Source organism: Bactrocera dorsalis, chromosome 5 (genome assembly GCF_023373825.1).
Source record: "Bactrocera dorsalis isolate Fly_Bdor chromosome 5, ASM2337382v1, whole genome shotgun sequence".
In the NCBI taxonomy this organism is placed as follows: Eukaryota; Metazoa; Arthropoda; class Insecta; order Diptera; family Tephritidae; genus Bactrocera; species Bactrocera dorsalis.
Window position 1 is genome coordinate 4,345,278 of NC_064307.1, and position 26,583 is coordinate 4,371,860.

The 26,583-nt window shown below is 34.2% G+C and overlaps 1 protein-coding gene across 1 annotated transcript; it reads left to right on the forward strand.

Moving 5' to 3' along the window:
• The first annotated feature begins 1,778 nt into the window (after positions 1-1,778).
• On the forward strand, positions 1,779-26,583 carry LOC105232807 (uncharacterized). Its single transcript, XM_029552990.2, has 15 exons — positions 1,779-2,491; positions 3,963-4,297; positions 12,820-13,015; positions 16,635-16,771; positions 17,208-17,333; positions 17,399-17,503; positions 18,047-18,138; positions 18,288-18,524; positions 18,641-18,799; positions 19,287-19,465; positions 19,659-19,846; positions 19,912-20,535; positions 20,652-21,583; positions 21,645-21,898; positions 22,078-26,583. Exons 3-15 carry the CDS (start codon positions 12,820-12,822, stop codon positions 22,329-22,331), a joined length of 3,483 nt encoding a protein of 1,160 aa, XP_029408850.2. The 5' UTR covers positions 1,779-2,491; positions 3,963-4,297; the 3' UTR covers positions 22,332-26,583.

A 26,583-nucleotide genomic window follows, 5' to 3' on the forward strand; every position in this document is an offset into this window, starting at 1 on the left:
TTATAACTTTAATGTACATATTTCCTGAACCACTTAAGTGACAATAACCAAATTCACTCAGAATAAATCCTATCGGCACTGTAAAAATAGATGAAATCGGAAGAAAAATCCGGCTACTCCCCATATAACGGTGCCGATAAAAGCTACTAAAAAAAACGATAAATTAATAACTAAATACGACAGAGACATAAAATTTTACACCATAAATGGTTGTTAAATTTAGTAGTCTGCATTCTTCACAACCACACCCACTTCCTATATAGCGCAGATTTTAATTCCATTTGAAACTTTCCCTTTCCAGTACACAAATCAAGAAACAATTATTTATAGTTGACATTTGACCGAAAATATCGGAAAATGTATGGGATATACAATTGAAATTCAGATATAATACTTTTCTGATAATAATACATATCTCTGTGTATCAAAAATTGGTTGAATCGAGCCAGTGCTTTCTTGAGCCCCCATATACCTAATCTAAAGATTTTCGAACTTCCAGGTGACTTCATACCACATAAGTTGGCCAATATTTGAGGTATTACAAAAATTTTACAGATTGTGTTTTACCTATAACAAGGCATCTTTGTGCCTAAAATAAACATCAGAGATGTTCGGTTGCTGCCGAACTTAGCCCTAACTTGTTTATAATATTATATGTTTATATCAGACTATGTGACTAGAAAAAACTAGCAAAACCTTTTTTGTTGGAAGCAAACCGTTGGCCGGTTACGTTCTCTGATTTAGTTATACATATAGATGCTATGAGAATTGCTGAGAGGAAGGGTATTAAAGCCGAAGTTATCGCCTTTCTCTAGTTTCTTTTTTATTATTATTACTTTGAGTTTTTCATCCCCCCCAAAAATAAATAATTCTAATAATTTAATTTTGGTTGGGAAGATAGCTTCATACCCATTTCAAAAACTCCGACGAGCTACCGACTTAAGGGGTTCAACTTCCAATATGAATTATCTATATAGCTTGATTGTTATGATTTTTTAAACAACTTGTTACAGGTTAAAATTTACCTGTATATGTAGCGATAACGTTCATTTTGAAAATGCGCTCGCTTGTTGGCGTAGATTCTTATTTTAGGGCTTATTTAAATCTTAATTAAAAAAATCTGAGTATATAAATTAACTTATATACACATATTTAATCAATTTGTTGTTTATTTTTAACAGGAGAAGGTCTATAAGTCAAGAAATGTGAATGTGAGTAACTATTTTTAAGCCATTTGTTACATATTTCTGTGTACATGTGTACATACCTATAAATATTACTACGAAATCCTGAACCATTAAAATGCCTTTTAATAAACCAAAATGTGTAGAGCATAGAAACGTGCACACACACACAAGCACATACATATATATATATATGTAGGTATTTCATTTATTAGTTTATTTATATTTAATATTCCATAGTTAGTGACATCTGCTTTTGACGTAGCTACATGCAAATAATACGAATATGTGTATGTGTATGGATATGCATGTTATAAGTATAAGCTGAGCATGTGCGTTGAAGCAGGCAAAGGCTCCTTATAATCATTATACGCACTGTAGCACCTCGAAACTCAAGGGAAACGAACCTTTGCTAACATTTAATGAGAAAATATGTCGCACATTATGATGCACAACAAAATATTTAGTAAGCAACGAACATAAACAAATGTTTGTCAAGGCGCATGTGCGTTGAATGAGTATGAATAAAGTCATATGTTTTTCGTTTTTCAACATTTGTTATCCTACACAGATGGAGACACGAACATGGCAGCAAGCTGGCAAGCGGCTCGGAATGTTTTTAAATAATATATGTTGGCACTACACAGTGTGTGTGTGTGTGCAAGTGTATTTATATGTATATTTAGCGGTAACAATGTCAGTATGGAACTTCGGACAACACGTGCACAAAATAGTTTGGATAGCCGAGACTTTGAGTGGCAGACGTACTGTAGGTGCACACACACACACACACGCATATACAAGCACGTACTGTGTTTGTTGGCCTCTAAGCAGAATTCTGGCCGACCGTTACGAAGTGTGGCAAATATCAAGTAGAAAAGTCAAATGTTGCGAATTTCCAATGCATGCGCACCAAGCGTTCGCTGAATGTAACAAGGCCGACAGGCAGCGCTGCTGAACCATAGGCATAACGCAGGTAGGCATACACGAAAGGGACAGCGACATGGTGCACCTAGCAGCGAGCAGTAGTAGCCGCACGAATGAGGCACGAGCTGAGCTGAGCGGATGTTGGTTGTCGTCGTGTGGCGAGAGCAGCTCGTTTCGTTTACTTGCCCAGGACCAAGTAAGCGACTAGCTGTGCAAGCTGGTAGCGGTTAGTTCGAATAAGGACGTGAACGACGATGAATAGCAACGGTGCCGCATAGCCGACGGTGGAGCTAACGAGTCGCAGAGGGATACCAATAGGGATTTTGCTGAAACAAGTATGATGAATTGATTAAAGTGTAGGGCACGAAGTGTAGCAAAAGGTGACAGAAAAGTGGCCAAGGTGTAAAAATAATAAATCAATGCGCTGCAATTCCTGTAAAAAGTGTATAAATAGCAATAAATGGATGCATAAAGGGCATGAATAGTTTAGCAGGCGCTCAAGTGTGAAATAAAGTATTACAAATGTGTATATGTATACGTGTGGGTACCTACATATATGGGTGCCTCTAATCGTACACATATATACATACATACGCATCGCAAATACCTGTGGGTGTGAATGCGCAATCATTTCCATCACCATGCAAATCTTATCCAGTGCTCTAGCGTACATATGTGTGTGCTTGTGTGTGTGTAAATAGAGTTAAATTTTGCCAATTAGATTATGCTTGCATAGAACGAAACTTCACAGTGCTCAGTTTTTTTATGCCGCCGAAATTGGTACACCCAAAATGTAAATAATTTGCATCGATTGCGAAATAAATACGAATTCGAAGCAAGCAAAGAATAACAAAAACAACAACCAGTACAATTCCTTCCAATTCTATTGGAATGGTGTTAGTGCAATTCTTTGATCATTTGTGTTGGTTGTGGGCCCCTCGAAATTGTCAGATTAAAAATTTATTCGCGAGCAGCACGGGGCATGAGTGGATACACCCGCGTCAGAACTACCAAACGACAACCCCACACTCACACGCACTCACCAATAGTGTACAACTTGGTCAAATGTGTGCTCGTTTTTTGTGGACGCATGGAATAAGGAAAAGTTGAGATCCGCAGCGCTCAACTGCTCTTTCCTGTGCACATTAACGAATTTGTGTTATGGTTCGTTAGATCCTGGCGAAAGAAGAACAAGAGCAAAATGCTTAAAAAAAAGTGAAACAAAAACAATAACACAAACAAATGCACGTAACATAAGCGTACGCCATAAGAATTGAAAGTGATTGTAGAAAAAAAATCGAAAGTGTTTTTTTTTTTATTTTTATTAATTTAGAGGGGAAAAATATTGTGACCTGTGAGATTTTTAATGATGAAAGCAAAAATCAAAATTTATTAATTGTGTGTGAAATTGAGTTAGCATTTTTTTTATTTATGAAAAAATATATGAAAAGATATATATTTATTTGCATATATGCCTGCGAAAAATTATTTATAGTTCTGCATTGCAATCTTAGCCCATCGACACAGATTACGCCATTGCGCTGGCGTCATTAATTATTAGGCACCCACTTGCGCTGACTTTCGAGTTTCGAGTTGTTGTGCTAGCAAGCGAGAGTGTTAAGTAATGAAAAGGCAGTTTGTTTTAAGCCTATACCTTGTATAGCTATAAATTTACCCAAAAAGCAGTTCGAAGTTTAAAATTTCAATACATGAAAAGCAAAAGAAATTATTATGCGCCAAAATATATTAAAAAAAAAAATCAAAAATTTGTATCCATTTATAAAAGAAAATTGTTTGTATAAAAAAAAAGAAAAATAAATATTAAAAGAATGTAAATTTTCATTTTTACAGTGCATTTAATAAAATCAACTGTGTGTGTGTGTGCGTAACAGCGCTCCGGTTCATATCAAATATATGCCTTTATGTATGCTTTACATACATATGCGTGACTTTATAGATAAAAATTGCAAACCGTTATTTGTGTGGCAATACAAATGTACACTTGGCTTGGATGGCAAACGACGGCACAGTAATAAGCCACAACAACAAAAGCAACAATCAACTATATTGGAGACGCGAATTCGCGCCGCTTCAAAGCAGTGGACCACGCAACGCGCAAGCATAATTGTGGCTGCGTCGAATCTTGAAACTCAATTCTTGCACCCTCGTTGGCATAAAGCACAAAAGTAAGTGCAAAGACACTTGTATTTATGTATGTATATATGCTTCTAGCTATGCATTGCATGTAAATATGTTTGGCATTTGTATATAGGCATCTGTGCAATTATATAAGGACAACGAACTTTTACTTATTGACAAACATACAAATGAGCAGGAGTGCGCAAATCTATGTATGCATTTGTAGGCACACATCTTTGCCCGTTAACGCATATTCACATTTAACCATCTGCGTGTGTGTGCGTGTGCATATGTTCAAATGCATCTTATGCCATGCAACACACATGTACAAATCCGCATCAGCATACCTACACAATCACATTCACACAAACACGCACACAACCACACGCATTCTCACACATGCCATTACACACTTTATAGGCAACGAATTCGTGCTAAAGTATAACTGGAAGGATTTTAAACACTTTGTCTCGCCCACATGTCAATACTCGCAATAATTCACCTAAGGCTGTGTGCTTTTGTGCACAACACTCGCCTTCGCAGTGCAAATGTGCACTCGTGTACTGAAGAGAGCGGTAGCAAGTAAGAGAGGCCAAACTTATCAGTTGTACATTTGTTAGATTTTTGCTTTCTGTATTTTATTTACTTTTATTTGTTTACTCAAGTATTTAGTTATGGTCGTCTATTTTCAGATAGAAATTTTTAAAATCTGTCGCTGTTATATCGAATTCGTGTACATCAAACACTTACATTCTCACACTCTCGCACCTTAATTGCATACGTGCGAAGCATGAAAGGCATCGTAGGACACACCTTGCTGTCTATGGCTTTTTATTTAACACATTAGTACTGTGAATTCGAATGGTTGTACAATACTCACGTATAAAGGGGGGTTCTGAAGTCATACTCTCGTGCCAGCAATCAGCAATATATTATATACATATATATATTACACGAAAGAAAACAACTGTTGGGGACATCTTTTAAGACATAACCAGGCTGTTTTGAAAATGTTAATGCAGTATACTGCTTGTATCTTTCATGTTTCCGAAAAGCATAATTGGTTATAATAAGTGGCTTAATTTGCATTTAATACGGTTCAGATGCTGAGAAGCTAAATAGAATTGTTAGGAAATGTATATATGGTAGTAAATACAGTTAGTATGGTTTTCACAGCCATTTGCTTCCTTATTGAAGAAAAATATGGACAAAAATGACTCTAAAAAATGCAATAAGAACACTCTCAGTGTTTGTTGTCCTCTAAAGTAGAAAGTGGGGGTAACTACCTAAAATCCTAATGATATTGACAATAAAAATATAATTTTATTTAAAAAATGTAAAACTTTTTTGTTTTAAAAGCTTGTCTTTTACGGTCAGAGCACAGTCTCGCGGCAGTTATTACGAACACTCCCTTTGTATATGAGATTAGGCTGAAAAAATTTCATTATACTGCTAAAAAGGATTACAATCATAGTACCTTATATCATGAAAGCTTCTTCCGGTCATGAATTCTTAAGAAACAGTTACGCGACTGACATAAACAGCTGCTGTAAACACACTGGTTGACAGAACGCGCTATGTTTTGGCATCATAATTAAAGACAGTTCTACCAACCTAGGAAAAAAATTTCCTTGTTTTCCATATAAGCGGGAGATGAGCGGTGGAAATGAAGAATTTCTTCTTTCTTGACAGGGTGTATACCATACTAAAATCAAATGTTGGCTTTCGAAAAGTGGAAATTAGTACTCAGCTTGGTATATAAGACTGAGTGACAAATTTAGTTCTGTTGAATACCCTTTATAGCGAGCCAACGAATAGCGAATACTGTTTCTTGCATTTGTCCCGTTTTTGAAGAGCCATTCGCTAGATTTTTGGACAGTTTCGATATCATAGTCGTAAACCCACGTCTTGTAACCAGTAATGATGCGACTGATGAATACATTATCCTCAGCTAAGATATCTTCTTTGCGACCTTTATTCGAGATCTCGATCTTTTGATACAAGTCTACCGTTGCCATTTTAAACAACAATGGTTTTCATGAATCTCAGTGTGAAATTTTCAAGGAATCGATTATTTTTGTTGAATTATCGGGCAGTATACACTATAATAAACATTCTCTCAAATTTTGAAATCGAAATTCAAATTATTACGGCCGCTACAGCATTTTCTTTAGAAACGGAACAGAGTGGAAACATAGCGTTTTTCTCAGAATGGTGTTTTCAAAATAGTTTCCACTCTCCAAGGAAGAGTTTTGAAGATAACTAGTCTCAATTTAGAGAGAATATTTTTAACGTCATTCGCTATAGCGCTATGGAAGCTTTTTTTATAATGTTCATATTTTTTCTGCGAAAGCCTGTCGAAAAGAGGACCAAACTCGATACAAATAAAATAAGCTTCCATAGTTGCTAGCTCGATAGCGACTTTCCTACAGATTAATACTTTTTTTGAAAATTTTTTTTTAGCCCAAAATTGGTGGACATCGTACAGGATCTTTGTTTTACGTGTCATTTCAATAATTTATTTAACTATTATATATAAACATAAAAAAATTATTTTGTATTTCTCATGAATGTGTTTATTTATAAAAAATTAGACTGATTAGTTAGTTTCAACATTAAAAAAAAGCGAAAAACAGTGATTTTTCGGAGGGGCACACGATCCCTTAAACTTTTTCAATACTATCGTCATTAACTGAGATAAATGGCTTACTTGCATTAAGCAAGCTACCATTACTTCACAACTTTCACTGAAAGTTTTGTGTCACTCAAACTCTTGAGTTCGTGATAAAGTAAACTCCAAAAAAACTTGTGAAACACTTTCAACGATCCTGTAGCCGTGATTTTGTTAGAAACACAAAACTTTAAGCAAGATCGTTGTTAAGTTTTTTCATGTTAAAAATGTTCAGACAATATCACAACTGCTAAACACACATTACTTGACATACGGAGATCAAACTTCTCACGAACATAAGAAAATGTTGTATCAAGATAAGAACATTTTTTTCAATTCAATGCATACTCAAGGTTTAAATAGACTAGTCTGGATCAAATAATCAGATGGATGACTAATTTTATTCCAATACAGAGCTCGGTGCATTTCTAATAAAATCAACCAATATCAAAAAATATGTTAATACATTATTGATAATTAAATAATTATGGAAAATACTTAGTCAATAAATACTTTTTTACCTAAAAGATTCAGAAAGATTGGCCACTCGTTAAAGAGTTTCATTTACTGCCCAGTGTAACATGAAATTTGTATATAATTTTAACATTTCATTTTTATTATCCACCAGACTACATTTCACTAACGAACATCACTAATTATATAAAGTAATTCTTCAGCTAGTACAATGGATGCCATCACTGGTAGTTTCAGTACACCAAAATACGCTTAAACTTTTATTTTATGGTTGCTGTGTTAGACTACCTCGGCTTATTAACTGTATGGAACACAACTTATCGCCCCTTAATAAGGGTTCTGGGTATTAAAAATAAATTGGGACATATTTTTTGTTAACCCTTGTAGCGGAAATCTAATACTTTAAATAAATCTTAATTAGGACTGCTCTTCTTTCAAGGGCGAGACGCTTAACAGGCGTACATACCTTACTAAATTGGTTGATTTATACGCAGTAAAAAGTTTTATATACATATCAATAAAGGTAGACTATTTTATCTGGCTCAATTGTACTAACATTTAGCTTCACTAACGCAGCGTGTTTATTTTTATTTTTTGCACAGTTTTTCATTATTTCTTTTGACTTTTTGATTGTTGGATTTGTTTATTTTTCGGCTAAACTCTAAACTGTTACCTTAAGCTCTGGCTATAAGAATGAAATTGAATTAAATACGAGTGAGTTTTGTGAAGCGATCACAAATAAAGGAAACCCTCTTTCATGAAAAACGTATTCAAGTCTGCTATATTAGATGCAATGAATATTGCAAGTTCGATAAGAAAGCGCTAGAATAATTTATGGTTAAAAGGACAAATGATATTTTTAGAAATAGTAAGCATAATTTATGTAAGATGATAGCCATGTAATTGTTATAGCCACAATGAAATAAAAAGGTTTATTATTTATGAATACATTTTTTTTTGTAAATTTCTATATACATTCTTAGAATCTGTTTAATTATAATACACAACAACTAAATTTCATGAAAACAAAATGAGGATGAATTATGATAGTACGACATTAAATAAATAATAATATAAATTTAAATTAAATTAAATAGAATTAAATTTTTACATAAATTAGTCAAGAGGTGAGGTCTAGCGTTTCATCACCTGAACCTGAAAATAAAAGGCAAAAAATAAATAAAATTCCCTTCAGAACGCTTGTATATGTTGAAAACCCCGCATTGTTAACCGTAATATTTTGAAGTGACACTTAAAAAATCGATGGCTGCTTTTTAATGCAGAAAAACTTTTTAAGCAAACTTCTGAAATTGTCCGCTTGTTGGGAATCAGAAGCCAAATTGCTTTTGCAATCGAATCACGTACGAGATACGCAGTAAACATCGCTATAGCTCCAAGGCGTGTCATCATCGTACAGCATTGCGCAACATTCCCATGCATTCCCGGCTAAATTTAAAGGACAACCAAACACACTGCCTACCCCACTGCCCGACTGCCTACCCACCAATCTGCCAAGCTGCCTACCTAGAAGGCAACGGAACCGGAGCTAACCAAACCCCGAAACCAGTGCAGCATCAATCACCGCAAGGTGGTTACATTGCCATAAGCCTCAACTCTTGAACAAACATAAGTACATAAGTACACATTCAATGGTATGAATGCACATACATAAAAGTGCTTATGTGTTTCAACATATGTATGTGTGTAAGTTCAAGTGAATACTAGCAAGCGAAGAAATAATAAAAAGAGCAGCAATACTAAACTCTGACACCAAGTGAAGTACATACATATGCAGATACACGTGTAGACTTGTACAGAGTCATAAAGTGTATAATGGTAATGTGTGTTAGTTATTGGTTAGTCATTCACAGTTTGTCGATAAAAAGTCGTATTTAGAATCGTTTTTAAGTAAATAAAAACACTTTTCTCTTGAGACCAAAAGTTTAAGTTTCTTCGCTGAATAAACAAGTATATATATAAGTGTGATTTTGAGTGACTTTAAATATGGTCCATTTAGGATGATTTAAGATGTGGAGAGAAGAGTTTTAATCTTAAATTTCTTACTACTGCAAACAAAGTTTTTACTTTTCATTTTATATTTTTTAAGCTGATATTCAAATTCATATAAATTCAGAAGAATACAAGTACGATAATCATAGCTTATATAAATATTTATTTTAAATTTATTTAACGATCTTTATTTTATAAATAAATCATGTCAGCCAAGTTCTAAGATAGTATAGTGTATAACTAAGTATAGTTTACTCATTTTGAGATGGTTTAGAGATGTTTTCCAAGAGACTAATAAAAATGCGGTGCGCCTAAAAGTAGGCTTCCATGAACTACAGTGGCGAATAAAATAAAAGTGATATATTTGAATATTCACTAGCGCTTTCTTAAATGCAGCTTTTGAAATTACCGTTTTCTTATCGTAATGTTACGTATACGCCCCACCCGCGATTGATATGGGACAATATTACTCATACGCCCAAGAGCCCATTGTAGCTCACGGAATTAACATAAAAGAAATTGAAAAACGTTAGCTTCGGCGATAATACCCTTCACAGGTGCATTTTTATAGCAAAAAGGAGTAAAAAAAAATCTTTTGATTAAGTCAGTTTTTATGACTGCTATAAGTCATAGTGGTCGGAACCGAATAGTTTCTTCGGAAATTGCATAACTGTTTTACATAATAATCCTTGCTAATAAAGATCCCTCGCCAAATAAAAAAATATTCCATTCAAGCATTTGATTCTGATCGTTTAGTTTATTTGCCAGCTATTAGCTATAGTGGTCCGATATCGACGGTTCCCAAGAATGAATAGGGCTTGGTGAAAAAGGGACGTATGCAAAATTTCTGGTTTCTCAATTTCTTAATAACTGAGAGACGCAAATATACAGACGGACGGATGAAAATACGGACATGACTAAATCTACTACGCTCGTCACGCTTTCTTTCTTTTGAGTGTTACAAACTTCGCGGCAAACTAAATATACCATGTTGAGGGAAGAACTTTAAACCAGAAATGTAAAAAACCAAAAAAATATTTATACACCAAAATATTTATTAGAAAAAAGTATCACTTTGAGGGTTGTAAGCAGCACGTCGAGTTTAGTAAACTATTAATGAATGTTGATTGTATAGTACATATGTAGGCTTTTTCTCCGAATCCTGTAAAATTAATGGGTGGTAGAATTATCCTTCATTTTTTAAAAACAATAACTTATTCTGTAAAGTATCTTCATTCAAATTTTAGTTTTCCAAATACATTTGGAACATTTCACTTGATCCATAATTATTGGAGTTGTCGTGATAGACATCAATTTTTATCAGAAACAAGTAACTGCTTTAAATTTTTTGTATACTGACTTTAAGAAACTCACTTGAAACCACCTAAGGTACATAAGTATTCGGAAAATGACATTAGAGAGAAAGATGATCTACCATCAAAGACGAATGTTCCCATATGGAGCAATTTCTTTTCTTTATAATTTTCAACTTTATATTTTAGTGTCAGACTTTTGTGTTTTACTTCATATTGTTATTTTTCATATAATTTTTCTTATATTTTTGAGCAATTATTCTCATTTTCTGTAAATTTATAATAATTTTATATAATTCAATTAGTAGTAACTTGTTAACAAGCTATCACAGCTTGACCCTTACACAACTCAAAATACAGGTTAATTGAAAGATTTGCGTAAATGGCCAGCCACGAGTGTCTCGTTTAATGCAAAATACAAAATGGCACAAAGTTGGACGAAATTAGTCTACTTTAAATTTTCTTTTGGCTACTAACTAAAACGTATACTAATTCCTTCAAATTGTGTGTACAAGAAGCACATCATCAAACTTGGTACATATGTATGTATGTGCGAGCACTAGCTGAGCAAGTGAATTTTCATTGAAAATTATCGATTTGAGGCAAACTAATTGTATTGTTAAATATTGAATGCCATCATTATATACATACTATTTGTATGTATGTACTTATAGTATATTATGTAATAGCTATGATTGTTTGCGTAAGTTTATGTGTTTGTATGAATATTTGCTTCGGTCAACAATTATTTCATAAGGATCCTTATAGTTTCACTGCCACTTTGAAAACAAACTTCAGCTACAGTATGGTGCAACATTTACAAGTACATACTTAGCAATCGCCAATGTTAACAACACGAGTCAGCGATTTCTATCGAATGGATATTTAAAGGAGAAAAGCTTGAAAAGTAAATTGGTCGGTACTCGCAACAAATACTCACACACACACATAGCCACACAAGCACATTTCTACAAACGTATATGCAATAAAAATAAAAAAAATGAATAAAGAAGGTAACAACAACAAAACAACAAAAAGCGCACAACATTTAAATAATCATTCTGCAACGATTTCTCGCCTTCCTTTAATACCTTTCGCTGTGGCCCCATTGTGAAGCGTTTGTGGGCGCTACTTTTATTGTTTGTTAGTTGAAAAGGCGGCGGTATTGTTGTTGCAAGGCAAATGGTGAATTTGATGGCATCATTTGTTGGCGAGTTCCTGTTAAGTTTAGTGCACTTAATACCCTCGCCTCGACTAAGCCACCCGCAACGGCACCGGCACCGACACCGGCACTTGCTCTGACTCTGGCTTTGGCACTGGGGCCGGCACCGGCTTCAGGCTTCGACTCGATTCCTGCAGCATCAGTGGCCGTGCTGGGTGCATGAAGTGTCTCTCCTTCCACCTTGGCGGTCACTACGAACAGCTGCTGGCTGAATAAATGAAGCGTTTTGATATAACAAACACAAAGAAGGCTGCAGGATGTGCAGAGAGCAGGATATTTAAGCAATTGAAAGCAGGCGCGCTCGATTCGCTCAACCACAATGGCAGACCAACACCAAATAGCCACCAACATAAACACACAAACACCAGCATCGGCAGTTGATCTCACCCCTATCATCCCACCGTTTTGCACCGTTTCCGGCTGTTTGACTAAATAACGGTACGGCGTAAGCTGAATAAAGTTTGTGAATGCGCGGTGACTGTAGCAAAATGCACTCCATTGTGAAGCAGTGAGCGACCGCAGGGAATTGCTGTCAATTATAAATGTGGGTGCCCACGGTGGCATCTTAACCAGCCAGCAATGGACGGCGTGAAAGTGGCAAACTTTGGATGATTTCAATTTAATGCAGAATACATTCGCTATTTGAGAACTGAATACAGTAAATGAAATCGTTTACCGTAGCTGAATTCACACACACACACATATACACAAACATAGTCATATGCATGTTATTTGTGTATCAACTGAAATGTTATTTACATACATTATGCAAACATAATTACACACTCGTTTTATAGATTTAAGGAAGGTTAATTATTTTGTTGCTGTTTAGCCAAAACTCATTATGGTAATTAATGTGTTTATGATTTCGCTTCGCAGATGTTCGGTTACACTGGCAAATGGGGTACTTGGTTCACACTGATTCTGGTGCAGCTGGCGATTATGCTCGGCTTTGCCTGCCGCGTCTCTGAGTTTTCTTGCAAAGGCAACAACAATATTTGCATACCGCTGGACAAATACTGCGACGGAAGAGCGGATTGTGAGGACAACAGTGATGAACCAAAGCATTGTTCGGGTAAGTAATACGCCAAACAATAATAAATTAAAGTGAAGCATGCCAAAGCTATATTGAGTATCATTAAAAGTTGTTTTAAGAGATCACCAGTGCAATTATTAGCTGCTAGATCAAAGCAGACAAATTCGTTATTTTTCTGAGAAATCCCTTTTTAAAAAAAAAGGGTCACAATTCGACAGAAATCACTGCGAATGAAGATAAGTTTAAAGTTCATCTAATAATAGTTTTCTTTACGTTTTCGAATATAGCTGTGTGAGGATGTGGTTCCTCTCCAAAATTTCTTTGCATTGCTTTCTCTAGGGATTCACGAATGAGGTATTATTGGAAATGACAGGAAGAAGTTAATTTTGAAATAAATAAATAACAGTTCCCTTAAGACCATATTTAGGTTTTGTAAATGTTGCCGAAACTCTCCTTAAAACATCTCTCTTTTATGCATTTGAAGAGAGGTTGTTATGTCCATGAATATTGTCTTTATACTCTTGCAACCTGTTGCTACAGAGTATAGTAGTTTTATTCACCTAACGGTTGTATGTTTCATCTAAAACTAAGCGAGATAGATATATGGTTATATGCTTATATAAATAAATAACCAGGATAATCAGGAAAGTTGAAATCCGGTTGACTGTCTGTCTGTTCATCCACCCGTGCAAGCTGTAACTTGAGTGAAAATATATACATATATCTACGAGTATATAAAACTTGGGATGAGGCTTCCTTAATACCAAAAAAATTACGAGCTCGTAGATGAGCGTGATCGGGCCACTACCATGCCCAGAAAACGCCATTAACTGTCGGGATATACCGGAAATATGGACTCCAATATCGGTGTTGACTTTTGAAAGCAAATATCGATCAATGTATGGGATATACAATTGAAATTCAGATAGAACCATTTCCTTATAATTGTATCTCTGTGTATCAAAAATGTGGAATCGAGTCCGTTCTTCCCTGAGCCCCCATATACCAAATTCAAAGGTTTTCGAACTTCCGGGTGATTTTATGCTGCGTATATCGGAGTTATCTCAATGAAAATTACACAAAGTCTTTTAATCATAGCAATGTGCCTAAAATAAATAAAATGGACCAAAACTTGATCTACCCCCATATAACTTTGTTTGGCAATATTTCTTTATTTATGGGATCTGCTTTTTCTTTTAAAAGACTAACAATAGGTTATAAATTCTTAAATCTATTTAAAAACTAGACAAGCTCAAGCAAGTGAATGAGCTATTTTTGTTATACGTTGCTCTGTAGTAACTTTGCAGACATATATTTTCTTTTTATGCGAGTTTGATGGCAGGAATGTACTAAAGCAGTAGCCAATGGGCTTGGGTGATCTCGGAGTTTAGATATATGTATATTTCATTATGCTGAATATATAGGAATCCCAAGATCTTAATGGATATTTTCATTATGCATGTGCCATAGCGAACAAATGATTGTTCTAAGCATTTTCGAATGGATCCTTTGTATTATATCAATATTAGTTACACAGGACGTACACCACAGTTGAATGCCATACATCCAAATCGACTTTATGACCGCATTAGAGTTTTTATTTAAAAGCCAATTTAAATTTGCAGCTCTTCATGCAAGTTATTTTACTAGATATATGTTTACTCCACGTAAGTCTTCTATCTGTGTGAATACTAAGATAAGTTACTTCATTCGCTTGGGACTCATTTTTACTGCCGACACATTTTGGGTCTTAGCTTTACTACTGTTCATTTACCTTTATACGCCAGTTGGCTAGCTATTCTTCGGCAGAACTTAAGTGCTCCGCTAATATTCTTGATTTTATTATGTGGCATTTGTTACTGCTAACTATAGCTGTGTCATCCGCAAAAGTTGATGTCAATACATTATTAGCTGTTGGTAAATCTGCCGTATATATGATGTATAGAGTTGATCCTAAACTACTACCCTGTGGTACACCAGCCCTTATCGGTCGTTCATCAGATATGAAATCTCCTAATTTAACCATAAATTTATTATTATTATAAGACTCCAATGTTTTATAGAAGTCTAAAGGTAGAATATAACTAATTTCAGGATTTTCAAACATTCGACTTTGTTTTTCTAACAGATCTAATGCCGGATTTGTCGGTCAATGTTTGAGTTACATTGAGTATATGTATATATAATATTTCCAGGTATTTCCCTGCCTTTGATTTCTGCAAGTTGCTGGTGTATAAAATGTTCCCGAACTTAGCCCTTCCTTACTTGTATAATATTAGTTTTATACAAAGGTCCACTCTAATAGCGGGATTCTGTAACCAGTCTCTAGTCTCTATTTGAGACATTTTGAGACAAAGTCTCAATTTGAGACTAGTTACTATTAACTAAATAGTCTCTAGCGTTAGTCTCAAAATGTTGAGACCTGGTAGTTAGCAGGTCACAAAACTAAAAAGAGCTCTTGTCTGCCATTTTGAATATACTGAATAGAGTTCATCATAGATATTAATCGATTGTCGTTTCTTTATATTTTGTAAGCAACTCAAAACACGAATATATGAAAAATAAATCAATTTTACATAAATTTCGTAAATATTAGGAAACAAAGTCAACATATATATTTATTTTTATTGATAATTATGTGTTTTGACTATGGTTTAGGAAATTTAATATTTGGTATCGACATATTTATTTTCATTCAAGTGTAAAAACATCTCTGAATAATGAAATGTAATAGATTTTGAGACTGTCACTTACAGAATAGCAAAATCATCTCAAGTCTCAAAAATTGTCTCTAACTCAAAATCTCAAATTTAGAGACTTGAGACTGTCTCACGTTACAGAATCGCACGGTAAAGTTTATATCGTTTATAAGAGCTACAAGCTCTTTCACTAGTCAGATAAAATTTTAATGCCGGCGCTCAGTCTGAGCTCACTGTAGGATAAAAAAGTGAAGAAAATAATAGCGAAATGCCGTCAGTGTCCTTAGCCAAAGTTGGTTCAATCAGATAAACCATCAAATGATTGTCGCTGCATACGAGTATCTCTTCAATGAAATTCAAAATGAGAAGGAAGGTCACAATAGACATTAAGCATGAATATAAATCAAAATGACTATGTATTAGTTAAGAGGTAAAGAAGCGAATTAAATAAAGAAACAAATTCATTATTTTTTTCATCATGTAGTGGTAAGTAGCATACAAATTTGGATTCTCTGTTGTTCATAAACAAACAAAGAGAGTTAAATTTAAACTCAAGTTGCGCAGTTTTAATTCACGTAAAAAGTAATAAATGTACTTTTTGGTCAACACGAGAGGTGCTCAAGCAGTGTTGACGATTGGAGGCTCGTCCATCTTTCAGGCAGGATGTAATCAGCAAATATATAAGACACTCCAAACAGATTTCCGGCATAGAAAAGTTCTAAATAAATTCAGCTTAAAATTAAAGTTCTAAATAAACTCCTTATTATTCAAGCAACGCAAAGATATGAAGAAAACCGTTTACAAATTTTAGAGTTCACCTTTATATAAAATAAGAACTGAACTTACAATTTTATTGAAAAATCATTGTAAAACACTAATTTTATATGCACATATATATGTATGTGTTACGAGCGCATTGCCATGCCTATATACATAAATAATTTATTTTCAATTTGCAGTGTGCAACCGAACTTATTATGGTGACGTTGGCCGCACCTATACATTAAAGGTACCAACACCACAATGGAACCGACTGCCTTTTTTATGTCACTTAACATTCACCGCTTCTGGGCGTGAACAAGGCGATATTGTGCAAGTAAGTATACTATTGAGTATCGCTTTCAAATTTACTGACTATTTATAAACGCATACAAACCAATGCGAGCATTCACAAATGCCCAAGAATACACACATTCATATATATGCTCCATTTGGCCTGAATACTCGATTTCTAAAGAGTCAGAAATAAAATTTTAAACTACACCTTTACCAACACCTGGGCGCACAAGTACAACTTACATCAATGTATTCCATTTGCATACACTCACACACTTGCTAAAGTACATGTATAAATATACAACTGCTCGAGATATATGTATATAAGTGTATGTATGTACATGTTCTATTGTGCTTTACCAATATCCTTTGCTACAAACCGCCTTAAATAAACCAAGATCTTATACGCGCTTAGCTAAAGCAGTGTACTCTACAATATTCAAACCAAAATAATTGCAACTTTTGCATATCTTCAGATTATTTTCGACAGTTTCACAGTGGGCCGCTTTGATGAGGGCATGGTCGACTCAGATGTAGAAGGTTATGAGAGTAATGTTAACCCCGTGGGCGAGTTGCCGGGTTGTCCGGAGGGTTTTATGCAGGCGAGTTTTAATTTATTTGAATTTGGAAATATGTTTTGTTTTTAATTTTAAATTATTTATTGCAGCTAAGTGAACTGGGGCGTCCATTCACAGGAGGCTCTTGGTGTGGGAAAGCCACTGGTCCACAATTGTATTTCAGTGAAACAACAACAGTAACAGCTTCTGTTAAAGTAAGTAAAACTAAAAACATTTGAATGTAAAATATTTTCAGAATTCAATTGAAAATACAATATGACAAGAATAATAATAATTAAATTATAAATTATAACCAAGCTGAATATTGGAAATACTGGTTATAGCTGAAAACGTTTGGTAAAAACATTCTAATTAGTTAGGGAATAGAAAATACATTTTAGTAACAGTATATATCTTTCACATTAGTCGCAAATTTTTCTTTCAAAGTTATGTACTTAGACAAGAGGAAATATAATAATACGAAACTATCAGTCAAATATAAAAGGATTGAGATAAATAAACTGTTAGCTGAAATATTACTTTGAAATTAACAAATAAAATAAATGTATAAATTATAAAAAAAAACATAAATGTGAACGGAAATATACGTCCGGTTTGGTCTCATGCTTAAGAATTCAATTTATCAAATATTTGGTACCGCCCGACCTTTTCCTCTTTTATTTTCTATATCGACAAATTCGATAAACATAATTGTCATTTTATGAATATTTCAAACATTTATTCAACTATATTTGCAGGTATTTCATCCGCCCAAGAATATACACGATGAAAAGCCATTTGAATTTAAAATACGATACAAATTTATCAGTCAAACCGATGCTGTAGTTAGGTACGTATGTAAATAAGAATGGATATAATGGATATTTTGAATACAGTTTTATTATATGCATGGCGTAAATAATTTTGCAAAATCGCTTAAAATTTTCTCACACACATATTTATATGCAACAATTGCATTGTTTTGATTTTGATCAATAGGTATGGTTTGCCTGATAAGCCTTTGGAATTGGGTCGTGTTACGCCCGGCACTTATTGCACACGCCAGTTCGATGAGTGTTATCGCAACAAATGCCATTTGCAGAGTCCAAATTACCCGGGAATGTATCCGAGAAATGTAACATGCTATTGGACTATAAGGCAAAAGGAGGTGCCGACTAGTAAACATGCCATGATTGCCGTTAGTCAAGAAAATCAACACAAAGCTCTCGTCAAAAGGTATTTATCGTTTTTCAGCTACAATAACGGGTGAAACAACTACGCGCTACCAGTTCTAAGTAAACTTTCTGAATACTTATATTATATTATATGTATATGTTTTATTATTTGATTAGATCTATTGCGAGCTTCAACAAAACTTCACGTTCCATTCGGGCGTGGTCGGACTGTACAGGGGAACGTGATCATCTAATTTTTTATGATGGCAGTTCAACGAATGATCCGGTTTTGGCCAAATACTGTGGTGGGGATTGGTTGCCACGTGTGGTATCACGGTAAGTGAATGGGTTATATATCACTGAAAGAAATAAGCTTTTATTTAGGCTAGTTTTTAACCCCAATCAGAATTTATATTTAAATGCTTCTAAGCACTGCGGTCAACTTAAATGTTTGTGGTAGTTTCAAAAGACTATAATTATTCAGGAAGTAAAGACCTCGTAAATCAAATTTAGTTGCATTTCTCGTTAGATTAAGACCAAAATAGTTTTGGGAAATTACGAGATTATAATAAGTCGTGATCGGTTATAAGTATTTTATATTAATATACTTGTAGACTCGGCTATCTTGGAAACTAGAATTAGGTGTTAGTTTTTTATCGACTGACTGTGGATAGACTTTCGGCATTTTGTACTTACAATTTGATATGAATATATGGATATTTATAAATTCCAATAGCACTGCTGTATGGGAGCTCCTTGGTTCAGTCGGATTCCTTTACAAAAATACCATTCGTTAAAAAATGTACCTCTTTTTTATTTCCAGTGGCCCAGAAATGTTGGTGGCATTCCACTCCAGCCCCTTTTCAGCGCCTCTACAACAAGGTGTGCCTAATCGCGGTTTTGAACTTGATGTCGATATAATTTTCACAGATTCAGACTCTTACGATTTTGCACAAGGCACAAAGAATACGTGCGAGTTCCATATAAATGCAACAAATCCAGGTGAGTATAGAAACTAGTTCATGCTGAAATTATATGTAAAATTTAAAGATCTTTTAAAGTAAAAAATATTCAGAAATAATAATAATTTGTACTAACCGCATATTTTAAAACATTTCTGTTCGATCGCGCTAATATACGATTTATAAAATTCTTAAAATTGAATTATAAAATAATTTAAATATAATTGCTCTAGATGACGTGCTATTTTCGCGGAGAGGACGCATGGGTCGCATCGTAAGTCCTCGGCATACTCTACCACCGAACACAACATGCACATACCACTTCCACGGCTATCCAGGGGATCTGATTTGGCTGTCGTTCACAAGTTACAACCTGCAGATATTACAACAAACTATCCATGACAACAACACCCTAGGCAGGGTATGTATTAACTCTATTTTCAACTTCCTCATAAATGTTTACCCTTAACTTCGTTAACATTTTAGGCTGATCTGCCACCTTGGATAACACGACTAAGAATGTGGGATAGTTATGGCACATATGTTTCTTCCAAAACCACAACAACAACCGGACTACCGCCCTCACCACCACCCGTGGTATCATCCGCCGCCGGTGGCAAACCGACAACACTAAATCAAAGCTCGTATGGTAACTACTATTACAGCGCTCAAAATCCGAAGCTAGGGAAAAATATACGCGTAAACATAGATAATGCGTGGAACCCCGTGGACACATACATATACGGTCCAACACAATCGAGTATTTTTAACAATGAAAATAAATATAGTGGTTACCAGCAAGCTGGAACTGGGGTGGGTGGAAAACAAAGTGGCGGTGTTGTAAATGGTGGTATAAGCGGCATTAAGGAGAGCCTGAATTATATTTCCGGTAGCAGTAGTGGCAAAAGTAGCAAGGACGCGACGTCAGCCGAAAAGACTTCAGTTTCGTTGATGAGCTCGAAGGGCAAACGACGTCTAATGTTGGAAATATACGACTATGAGACACCTAAACTCTGTGACCACACTGCCATTAGCAATAACGCACTCGGTTTCAATAAACTGAGACCTTGCAGTCCCTTGGAGAGCTATGTCAGTTCTGGACGGGACTTGGTAAGTGAAATAGTAACTAGTTTCTAAGAATTTAAAATTAATTAAAAGGAAGCATTTTATTTTTTGCAAATCCTGTTTCAAACAAACGTAAGTACATGTGTGCCCTCTTTTTGCAGAAATTGGAATTCCATACTCACACCGGCACTGCACTTTTCCCTGCTCAATTTTCTCTCAATTATGAATTCGTCGACACTGAGCAAGGTGGCGAATCATGGCTGGGACGTCGTGGTGAAGACCCTGTACCTCCACTTTGTTCACGTGTATTCCGCAAACGTAAAGGCAATATACAAGTGCCACGAAACGTATTTCTCTATGGGCGAGGAGGTGCCAAAAACCTGACATGTCTGTATCGCTTTGAGGCCGGTTCATCGGAGCGAGTGCGTTTGGTGTTACATAATGTTACATTTGGTGAGGGAACTACATGTACAACAGACTCCGATCTACACACCGGTCGACCACGTTGTAACCAATTGGATCCAGAGGGACGTATCACGGAATTACGTCTGTTCGATGTGCCATTTCGTGATGTGAAAATACAATTGGGTTGTTTCTGTGACAATTCTAGTACACTTTATAGCAATGCACCGTTAACATTTATATCCAATTCACGTGTTATGGAACTAACATTCACCGTTAATCGTTTAAATATATCGGAGGATTTTGCAGATGTTTTCTTTTTCGCTTCATACGAGTTCAAACGGGTTAGTGAATGTCGCAAACGTCTAAAACTGAAAGGATCCGGAGGTGAGGATGAAATTAAGTACCCAATGAAGTCACAAGACTCGAGTTGTGAGGGTCTCTCTTGGTGCATAGAAGCACAAACCTTGGAGCATTCACTCTTCGTTCAAACTTGGGGCTCTTATTTACCGATTGATCCGACGTCAGAGGATGCAATGCGTTGCCACACGAAAAATCGTTTAATTATATATGCTGGACGACCGTTGAAACCAATGCGTGTCGTTTGTCCGGCACAGAGTGGACCAAGACCAACTTCGTTGCATATATTCTCAGAAGATTGGACAAATGGTCAACCCTTGTTCACCAATAAGTAATTCACTTAGAACATATATACGAATATAAGCATTTAATTTAACTACCCTTAATTACAGGCCCGTTAGCTTGGTTTTGGAGCCCATATTAAAAGAACCAGGCGACATAGCTTTCACATGGTTGGAAATATACCGCACACGAAACTCGTTAATTCAACAATTGGACTTGCAAAGTAACGCCAGCGTTATGACTGGTGGTACCAGCGGTGGCAATGATACGCTGACCGACATTGGCTTTTATCCAAAAGAATCCGATTGTGAATATAAATGCCCCGAATTGGATGCGTGTATTGCGGGGAATCTGTGGTGTGACGGTAGGTAGATTTGCAGAAATGTTTTTACAATATTCCCAGTGAAATGTGGATTGGGCACTTTTTGAGCATGATAATATAGAAATTAAGGCAGAAATTAGTTTTAAATATCTTATTAGTGTACTAAAATTCCAGTTACATACAGATTGAGTAAAATTGGTTAATTTTTTATACAAATACAGGCCACAATAACTGCCCATCTGGATTTGATGAATCTGAACAGGAGTGCGGCTCGGCGCGCAAACTGCTCGAACTGCCTGGTGGTGTATTCGCGGCGCTCGGATGCATAGCGGCAGCTATTACAGCCTGCCTCATACTCTGTATTTTCGGTTTATTGAGAAAACGTAAAAAAACTGTTGGTCAAAAGATTACCATAAATGGTACACTCAAAAAGGACTTCAATAAGGAGTCATTATTTATTGATCCAGCCTCTTGACACGGGCTACAACCGGTCGAATATATACATGTCGATCGGGAAACGACTGTGTGATATGTTGCCGATGAATTTTAGTGCTGCTATTGCTGTCGCTTTAAAAATACTCCAACGAGTACGAAAGAGGGCGGGGCCTACGTCGGGGATGATATATCGATCCAGCATGCATGACCCAGTGCATTGTGTACGGTGTGCCCTAATTAAAAGATATACTTACAGACATACACATATAGTATACATAAGGAATTTTTCTAAGCGCTTGTTTTCAAACTACAACAATTACATACAACAACCAGAGAAAATACGAAGCAAAAAAAACTGTTAGAATTGAGCAAACGCAGCTAAGCTAATTTATGATAAGAAAACGATACAATCACTGCCTTTTGATCATACTTAACTAATCGTTTCTGTAATTAACTTAAACAATATTTTTAAATGATTACACAAAGTGACAATGCATATTCCGTCAGACGAAAGAATGCACGCTGAGTTTTAAATTCGAAATCCATTAAGAGAATGCGAGGTTATGACACAAATGCCATTTCACAAACTCAAATTGTTATTTTTTCAATAGAAATCGCCCTGCGACAACCAAGCTCAATCGTTCCATATATTTCTGGGAAAAAAACGGCTTTCGCAAAATCGAAAACGAGTTAACGTTTGTAGATCCCGCCATTTCACATAATATCAAGTAACGTTTAACAAATAGGGAGGAAATTCGGTCAAGCATCTAACATGACGATAAAGTTGGTTAAACAAATTTTCAGAAAATTCTTAAAAATTCGTATTGTAAAAATTTCCTCAGAATGCTCAGTGCTTTGGTTGTGAGTTTTACATTTTTAAAAGTTAAAAAACTGTTTTAACCCAAAAAACCGATTTTGAGGTTCAGTAGTTATATTTTCCCTGCCAGAGCAATACCACTCAGCGTGTTTGTATGATTAGTATGACCGAGTACGTTCAATTACGATGTGTAATTTCTAAATATTTATTTCTTCACACTAACTTGAGGGAATTTATGACTATAATAAGTTTGATTTACTCAGCTACAAAAGTTTTATTATGACTATTTTTTGTATAATAAAAACAACAGTGAGAAAACCGAACTCTAGACTTGTAGCAATAGTGGTGCCAAAATCAAAATGCCCAACAATCAAATAATTACGTTTTTTTTTATATTTTCTTATTAGGGTAGCAGTTGGTGTATTCAAGTTAATTGAAAAATTCAAAATTTCCAATAAATATTTCATAATTAAGTAATGAAAAGTCGTATGCATCACTTAAAAAGCAATATTCAAGAATTTCCGCTCTCTGTAAAACCCATACTCCTAATTCTCATGATTTGAGATTACTCAAAAATATTCGCAATACTGTGGTTTGGCATGAATTTCGCACATAAAAAGTTAATCTATTAATTGATTACTTTTTCACATTTTTTTATGTTGATTGGGTATTTTGAAAATATTAAATATTTGTAATGCAAAATTTACATTTAAGCTGTAAACTTAAGTATCGATAATGTTGTACGAGTATGTCCGATTGTAGCGAAAAGGTTGAAAATAGGAAAAAAAAATAAATAAGAAAACTATTGTAAATTAGGTACCTTTTAATTAATGGCATGAAGACTAGGTAATTATAGAAAGGATGAAAAACATAACAAAAAAAATCGCAAATTCTAGAGATACATTGAACAAACTAAAGTAATTTTATTAATATTCAGCCATTTTCAATCAAACACATTTGAAAACGAAACCAAAAAGGAAATACCATAATTTAATCTCGGAAAAAGTACGTTGAAAAGAAAAACTAAACAAAATAATATAGCGGAGTCATGAAGATGTGCTCACTTACCTAATTAAAGTATTGTATCTTAAGAAGGCTACACGCAAAGTATAAATTTGGCAGTTATGCAATGCATAGCAAAATGTCAGAAAAAATACGAAATTATGGGCATAAAAAATGATTTTGATTGGGTATGGACATGATTGATGGTACTATTTGCGTTATGCTGTTTTACGGAAATTCCACCCAAAATATATGTATGTAATATTAAGATTTATTTTGAATATATATTTATAATTTCATAACAAAGTTTCAATTGTATCTAAGTTTCTTACAACATATATATTATATGCAATAATTGCATATGGTCTGCATGGCGTATGAGTAACCTTATTGAAATATTTTTGTAAATACAAAAACACGTCTGATTCGTAAGATGCTTTATTACAAATGTATGAGCTTACTTTCAATTTTAATTATTTTTAAGAAATCAGAAAACTTTTATGATTTGATAAGTATTTATATTTTAAATCAAATTCGCTGTTTAAACCTATTAATTTGTTATCTGCTAACCAAATGTTGAAACTTTTAACAAAACTTTTATAGATTTTTATTCTTTTGATATTTTATTCACTACCTTTTAGGTATGAAGTTATTTTCTCTGTGAATATAACAATTTTAAAACATTATTGAAAAAGAAAATAAAATTTTCCAAAATTCGTTTTATAGTTAAATTTAATTTTAAATCGATTTATTTATTTTAATTTGATACTCGTATCATGCTATGAAGCTGTCAAATAAAAATATATGAAGCTTTATTTCTAAGCCTAAAATAATAATAATAAAATTAATTAGTATTTACATTTGTTTTAAGACTACTTTGTATATTTTCCATTCATCCATTTGTTTGTTATTGTTTAAAAAAGTGAGTCATAAGCGTTTTAAGACTCAAAAGTACTGTACTGCAAAGTGTAACTTTTGCATTTATGTATACTAAAAGAACTACTTACTAACTTAGTTACTTATTATCTAATTATAAGTAATATAAGTTTTTTTTCTATTTTACAGTAAGACACAAGCATGTACACCCTTTAAAAATGTATATATATAAAAATTAACTATAATTAGTTTTCTAATTTACCGACTCATATAAAAAACGTTATTCTTTAGTATCGAAAGAAATTTGTATATGCTTTTCAACAAAAATATATACATTCTCCGTAGAAGTCATGGGTAATTTTACTGCTTCTGATAATTTAAGGAAACTGCTAAAAATGCAGTGTAGTTTTTATAATTAAATTTGTTTTTTTTTATATAAATTTTATTGTGTCTGTAATAGAGAGAAGCAGACCCCTTTGTGCCGTGGAAAGGCCAAAAAGCAAATGGAACTTTAAGAACTAGTCATAATTAAGAGTAGTGGAATATATATTCTTTAGGGCACTTATATAATTAAATGAAAACACACGATTTAATGTGTAAGAGTATCGATGGCAAAGTGATGCAATTTATTTAGGATACAGATAAGTAAAGATATTAAATATCAACAAAGATATTAATTTTAATGTACTATAGTAAATAAATGGATATTTATGTTAATAATTTTAAGCAGCTTTCTTTTTCCTTAATCTCCCAGCAATTGGTACAACTATCTTCAAGAATGTCAAATAATTCGTTGGAAGTATTTTACCCTTTTATACAATCGTATGGACACTTTAATTTTTTTAATTCATAAATAAAATTTAGTATTTCTTAATACTTTAATCTGGTAGCAGTGCATATATGTATACAATATATGTCTGAGCGATAGGTCATCCCTACAACTTCCATCACTTTGCCATCGACGCCCTTTTCACATAAGAGAAAATATTCGTACAAGAATAAGAATATTACAAAAGAAATCTCGAAAGCGTTGTGACGATGAAGCACGTATGTAAATCTTATGTTATACGTAATAAAGACAGTTTATATAATAAGACTTACATTAACATACTACATAAATAAATGCATACATACATACATACTAGTATATTAAAAACACATTGCACTCAAGTACGTATGTACATTAGTAGGTATGTAATAAGTTATTGAAAGTATAGCCAAATAAGTACACATTTGCAAGGGCAAATGCAAAAGCAAATGAGAGCAATTACTATATACATACATTTATATATATATACATACACTGAAACATATGTATAGATATATATATATACATACATACGTACGTACGTACGATTATAATGTAAATCCCTGCACAAGTGGGTAACGACAACTTTGGTCTGTTATATTAAATAAAATAGATCATTATTTATAAAAATGCACCACACCTACGAGTAGATAACCAAACCTTAGAAAATATGAAAAAACGATGTTTCCAGCATAAATGTTTTAAAAACATATAATAAATAGTTCATATATATAAAAAAGACAAACATCACAAAAAATAGGCAAATAAAAACACACGAAAAATACAAAA